This window comes from Nicotiana sylvestris, chromosome 10, assembly GCF_000393655.2.
Source record: "Nicotiana sylvestris chromosome 10, ASM39365v2, whole genome shotgun sequence".
NCBI classification, from domain to species: Eukaryota; Viridiplantae; Streptophyta; class Magnoliopsida; order Solanales; family Solanaceae; genus Nicotiana; species Nicotiana sylvestris.
Window position 1 is genome coordinate 23,620,450 of NC_091066.1, and position 6,814 is coordinate 23,627,263.

The 6,814-nt window shown below is 35.9% G+C and overlaps 1 protein-coding gene across 1 annotated transcript; it reads right to left on the minus strand.

Moving 5' to 3' along the window:
• Nucleotides 1–1,737: 1,737 nt before the first annotated feature.
• LOC104227689 (hydroxyproline-rich systemin B) lies at nt 1,738–3,301 on the minus strand. The gene is made up of 2 exons (XM_009779989.2): nt 3,187–3,301; nt 1,738–2,461 (listed from the first exon to the last, which is right to left on the minus strand). The coding sequence occupies exons 1-2, from the start codon at nt 3,251–3,253 to the stop codon at nt 2,034–2,036; spliced, it is 495 nt and encodes a 164-aa protein (XP_009778291.1). The 5' UTR covers nt 3,254–3,301; the 3' UTR covers nt 1,738–2,033.
• Nucleotides 3,302–6,814: the final 3,513 nt, after the last annotated feature.

The following is a 6,814-nucleotide window of genomic DNA, read 5'->3' on the forward strand; positions in this document are numbered from 1 at the left end:
TTAATGGTTCAAATTCCATACTTGTTGAGATTTTGGTAAATTTGTAAAATTAATGTACGTATTAGGTATCAAAAGTTATAAATTCAATTGGACTTGTAACTGAAGGCTACATCTGCCCCTCCACTCCTACAGTCCCACTAGTTACTATCGTTATGAAATTTATTTGAGGCTTGAAATAGTGACGGATCCATAAATTTAATTTAAATAGACTATAATCTTTAAATACTATTATTGAATTCATTATATTTTAAAAATTATGGGTTTAAATAGTATTTTTAAAAGTATTGTGATGTTTCACATATATTTTTATATTTCGCGTAAAAAAATACTGAATTTAATTGAATCCGTTATTTATGCTCTACATACGCCATGGTCCAAATGGCTTTCTTGGGTCTTTGATCAAGGTCCTAAGATAATTCCCTTATCTTCCAGTTATGGATTTTTTCAAACTGGAAATATGGGGAGTTCAACAATTATCGGTCGAAGTTCAACAATTATTAGAGGGAATTTCAAATGAATGGAGTTTTAAACTTGGGTGATATTCAGAATGCTGACTTTGGAAATGAAACAAATATGAGTAGTAGATATCTGCAAGAGTTTTGCAGTAAACCATCGCCAAACAAATTCACCTATATACGTAATAGTCTAGAGCACAGATAGGATAACACTAGGAGTCTTTTGCTTGGTTAAATTAGTAAAATTAAATCTCCACATAAAGTTGAGCATTGCTAAAACAATGTTTATTGTCATCGTTTTCTAAATAATAATAGTACTTGATTAACTTATGTGTGTTAGGCTTTTGTTTTAATGATGAAAAATAATATAATTGATTTTGGTGTAGGGACTCAAAGAAATCAACCAAGATCGAAGAGAAGCAATCAAAGCTGAAGGAATAAATCAATCAGAGATTGATTGAAGCATTCAAAAGGAAAAGAAGCACCGAAGATCCGGCAAAATTATCGATCAGAAGCTATTACTAGAAGGACATACATTTAAGGAGCAAATCCGGCAGCTATCAAGACTTAAAGATGAAAAGCTGTCAAAGTCCACACATCAAGGAAGAGTAACGAGAATTAACCTTATTCTTGGAAAGAATCAATTTTTTCCAATGATCAAATCTCTTCAGTATGAACGGTCTCCTACAAAGTATTTATACGTAACCTTAAGTCGTGGAGAGTCATACTTTGATCAAATTAAACCAATTACCCTCTCTTTGTTCTACTTCAAACAAAAATTGTAGCTCTATTAGATCTGTTATGTAACAAGTTAGAGAAGAAAGAGAGAAAAATATTGGTGACGCATTGTATCAAGAAACGACGAGTGACATAAAAACTGAGATGTTGGTGTAAACTACACCATTCACTTTGTACTCAAGAAACTCAATCACTAAAAGAGAACTCTCTTGCAACCCAATGAGACTGAACTAGGATTCACATTGAATCCGAACCAGTATAAAACTCTGGTGTCTTTAATTCCTGCACTTTACTTCTGCATTTTAATTCTGCACCTCTTAATATCTATTACATCTGGTCGACTAATTGGAAAACTAGTAAACTTATAAGTAATAATTATTTTTTTAAACAAGCAATTCACCACCCTCTTGTACTTTCAATGTGGGAAGTTATATATTAATATTTTATACGGGATATAACCTGAAATAAGAGATTACAACTATAGGTTAATATATAATAACACATTGATTAGATAAACTAAATAACAAAACTAACTTTCATAATATTAAACAAAACACACACCATCTTAGATTACACGTACATTAGTAATTGTTAATACATCAAACCAAACATCAAACAAGAAATACACATTACAATCCCTACATTAATATTAATTCAGGTTTAACTTATTATCTCAAAACCAAACGTCCCCGCTAAGTTACAACCCTATAGCCATGTTATGAAATAGCTAAGGTTATTCGACCATTATCATAATTGATAAGTGAACTAAAGCAGCTTACAAAGAAATACTAAATAAAAGCTACTTAGTACACATAACACTCTAAACTAGAGATATGAGGCTTAATAGGACTGAAGAGGACGATGACCATCTGCTGGCTTTGGAGAAGGTGGTGATAGAGGCTTACGATTCCAGTATTTTTCATCGGAGCTCGTGTCAAAAATATCTACAAGATCGTGATTAAAAGACGACGAACTGATCAGTTTCCACACATATGAGACAGGCAGAAGGTATGAGACGGACAATTTCTTGAAACTTGCTAATTGGTAATTGTCTGATGAAGTTAGAAATGGAAACAGCTGATTACTGTTTTCCCCTTGAGCAATTGTTGTCATAACGAGTTCAGTGTTTTCAGAGGTTTTCTCATCAGTGCGAGTAGGAGAGACACTGTTGGATACTTCCTTGCTCGGGGGAGATGAAGCTGGAGATGGTGGTGGTAGATTTGTACCCCTTCCATAACCAGATCCTACGTTAAGCCCCTCATGATTTTCTGCAAATCCAGGAAAATAATGTCGTGTCAGTGGTAAAGACCCTTCTACAAGTGCTGTCACATATTTATATATATAGGGTTTTGCTTCCAAAAAAAAAAAAGCGGTGTCATATATGTATAATAGATCGATGTTTTTTTTTTTTTATTTTGAAATTACATCGGGGAAGGAGGAAGGGGGTGGGGGTGGGGGTGGGGGAGGGGTGGGGGTGGGGGAGGGGTGGGGGCCGGGGGGATCTAGGGGGAGGTGGAAGGGGAATGCTATACTACTAATGGGATTTGGACCCTCCGGCCACCTTAACGGTGGAAGGCAGAGAGCTCACCAAGTGAGCTAGCCCTCAACTGCTCGATGTGCTTGAAATTAATACTGAAAGTAAAACATCATTTTGGGACAAAAAGTAAAGAGATTTAAAACTCACACAACCCACACTCAAATCCATTATAAAGGAAAAATATATAAGTTGTTAAGTGTCTGTATAATTACTAAAACTATCAGATCCCATGCATGCAGCCCGCTTTAAACAAAAGGTGACTAAAATTAAGGTACTAGTACTACAAAATAACAAAAAGAAAGACAGAAAATTGAAATTATAGTTGAATAAAACAGTGGATATCTAGCTTTAATTTCAGTTGTCGTAATGCTAAATTGCATCAATTTTCTTATTCTATTACGAAAGGATATGAATATGCATAAAACAGTCGAGTTGCCAAGGGAAGGAGAATGCTACCTAGCAAAGTTCTTGATACAGCTCTAAAGGGAGAAAGGATAAGGTAGATGAGAAAGAGAGCTCTCATTATGAGAAGCAATTTGGTCGTCAGTTATATTAATATTCGAACTCTTGTTGTGTAAGGGAGAGACGTCTGAAGTCTCTATTTATAGACGGGGAAAAGAAAGCCCTAGTGCGCATTGCAATTAAACCACTTTTTTATCAAACTGTACTTCTTTTAGATCATGTTAATTAGGATGACGTTTACAAATTAATAGGGATAATTTATTATCACCACTCACTGAAAACTGACTGACTTCTTTTTTTGTTGAAAGAAAAATTTTTATTCATCGCCAGACAAAATGTATACATCAGCTAAGGTCAAATAACAGAAAAAATAACAGCACCTATACAACATCTCCTATAAAGCTAAAACTCTATAGCTTATTTACATTTGCCTAATGTTGTTCTTGTTATAAAAATTCCTCTGCCATATCCTATCATCATCCTTCTTTCCTCGATCCAGGCAGTCTCTCATCTGATCACTACTAGAAATTTGGGAATTATCAATCAAAAATTTGCGATCAAAATTAATTGGTCAAAAAAAAGCAACCAACGCTAATGTAGAGAAAATTACTAAATAATTATTTTAAATAATTTACCGACCAAGATTGGTTACTTTTTGGTCGGTAAAGTGGTCAACATGTTGACTGAGCTGATCAGACTTGCTTGGTCAAAGAAATTTGAAATTAGCGACCAACTTTGGTCGCTAATGTGGGACTCAGTTATAACGTTTTAATAATTAGGATCTTGACAAGTCTATCAATCCCTAAAAGAACTTCTTTTAGGGATTGATAAACTTGTCAAGATCCTAATTAGTATATGTAATTTTTCATCAAATATATCTGTATGTAAATTGATTCATCGACTTATAACCTATTAAGATGCATCGCTGAATATTAAAAACAAAACGTCTCGACTTATATCAATTATTCTGTTACAATTTATTCATCGACTTATAACCTAGTGATGAATGAATGTAATTCATTAACTCTGTTACAATACAAATAATGAATACAGTATCATATACTATAACATGCTATATATGTAGTTACAGTAGCACAAAGTGTGTGTGTGTATATATATACACACACTAACATATACTATAAAAAGTTATATATACATTATAGTATTACAGTGAAGTGTCTATGTGTGTGCATGTGTGTGTGTCTATATATATATAAGAACATGAAGCAGTAGGAACACAGAGTCGGGTTCTTTTAGGTATTGATACACTTGTAAATTGATTCATCGACTTATAACCTACTTAGATGCATCGTTGAATATTAAAAACAAAACGTCTCGACTTATATCAATTAATCTGTTATAATTGATTCATCGACTTATAACCTAGTGATGAATGAATGTAATTCATTAACTCTGTTATAATACAAATAATAAATACAGTAGCATATACTATAACATGTTATATATGTAGTTAAAGTAGCACGAAGTGACTGTGTTATATATATACACATACTAACATATACTATAACAAGTTATATATAAGTTATAGTATTATAGTGAAGTGTTTGTGTGTGTTTCTATATATATATATATATATAAGAACATGAAGCGCTAGGAACACAGGGTCGGGTTTTTTTAGGGATTGATACTGTAACGAACCGACCGGTCGTTTTGAGCTCTAACGCGTCGTTCAACAGTTTGAGGCCATGAGCAGCTTCACTTCAGGTATTATAACTTGTACGCATGGTCGGAATTGAATTCTGGGGAATTCAGAGTTGATTTGTAAAGAGAATTCTCATTTCGGAAGCTTTAAGTTGAAAGAATTGACTAAGATTGGATTTTTGAGTAAACGACCTTGGAATTGGGATTCGAAGGTTCCAGCATGTTCGTATGATTATTTCGTACTTAGGCGTATGTCCGGACCGGGTTTTGGAAGACTTGGGAACGTTTCGGCACCTATTGTGGAAGTTAACATTTTTGGAAGAATTTCATAAGTTTGGGTTGAAGTTCATCTCAGTGTTATCAATGTCAGTCTGGGATTCCGAGCCTAGGAATAGCTCCGTATGGTGATTCTGATGTTGGGAGCGCGATTAGAAGTGAATTCGGAGGTCCGTGGGTCATTTTGGAGTCATTTGGCTAAAAGATAGAAATTTGAAGGTTTTTGGAGAAGTTTGGCCGGAAGTGGACTTTCTGATATCGGGGTTGTAATCCGATTCTGGAAGTTGGAGTAGGTCCATAATGTCAAATGTGACGTGTGTGCAAAAGTTGAGGTCAATCGGACGTGATTTGATAGGTTTCGACATCGAATGCGGAAGTTTGAAATTCTAAAGTTTATTAAGCTTGGATTGGAGGTCGATTCATGATTTTAGCGTTGTTTGATATAATTTAAGGCCTCGAGCAAGTCCGTAATGTGTTTTGGGACTGGTTGGTATGATTGGTTTGCATCCTGGGGCCTCAGGTGGATTTCGTATAGTTAACGGATCAAATTCGAAATTTGAAGAAGGATCGAAGCAGCTGGTATCTGGTGTAACTGCACCTGTGAGGTTTTGGCCGCATGTGCGAAGCCGCAGAAGTGACTAGGAGGGACACAAATGCGGTGCTGGGCCAGAAGTGAAGAGACTGCAGATGCGGTCATGTAGCCGCAAAAGCGGGACCGCACCTGCGGTGGTTGAGGCGTAGAAGCAGAAAGGGCAGCCTGGTGAGAAGCGGCAGAAGCGGGTAGTGGGTCGCACCTGAGGAACCGCAGAAGTGGTCAAGTGACCGCAGGTGCGGAAATGCTGGAGGCCGTGTATTCTTTTAAAATCGGGGGTTGGTCATTTTCCCCCATTTTCACTCGGCGTGGATGATTTTGGAGAGCTTCAAGTGGGGGTTTTTCATCATCAACGACAAGGTAAGCTAACCCCACCTATCTTGAGTTAAATGTATTGATTGTGTATGGATTTTAGCATGTAAATTGGTAGAAACTTGGGGTTTGAGGGAAAACCTAGAAAATTCGTATTCTTGGATTTTGACCATGATTTGGGATATGGAATTAAGAGAAAATCATGTATTTGAGTTCGTGAGTTCATGGGTAAACTTTATCTTCGAGAAATTTTGGAATCCGGGTACGTGGGCCGAAGGGCAATTTGTCAACCTTTCGATCGGGGTTAGGAATTGTTATAAATTGGATTGTAATGAGTAATTGAACATATATTAATGGATTTGCATAATTATTGGCTATTTTGGATCATTTAGCATCGATTCGAGTCTTCGGAAGGGCGTGGAATGCCGGTTATGGATCTTCGGAGCGAGGTGAGTCTCATTTCTAACCTTGTAAGAGGGAATTGTCCCCATAGGTGAATTAATTGGATTTGTGCTTCTATTTGTGGGGGGGGCTACGTACGCACGAGGTGACAAGAGTCCGTGTGTAGCTACTATTTAGTTTATGTCCGGGTAGTCTAGGACCCAAAAGCATGCTATACTTGGAATAATTGTAATCTTATTGGTAGTTTGAATTGCTTAAATCACATCGAATTAGTGAATAAATTTCTTAAAAGATTAAACTCTATTTTCTTAAATTTTTAAAAGAGAATTGTCTTTTCTTTGGATAATTGTTCCCCGTTGACTTCTTGATTGATTGTCT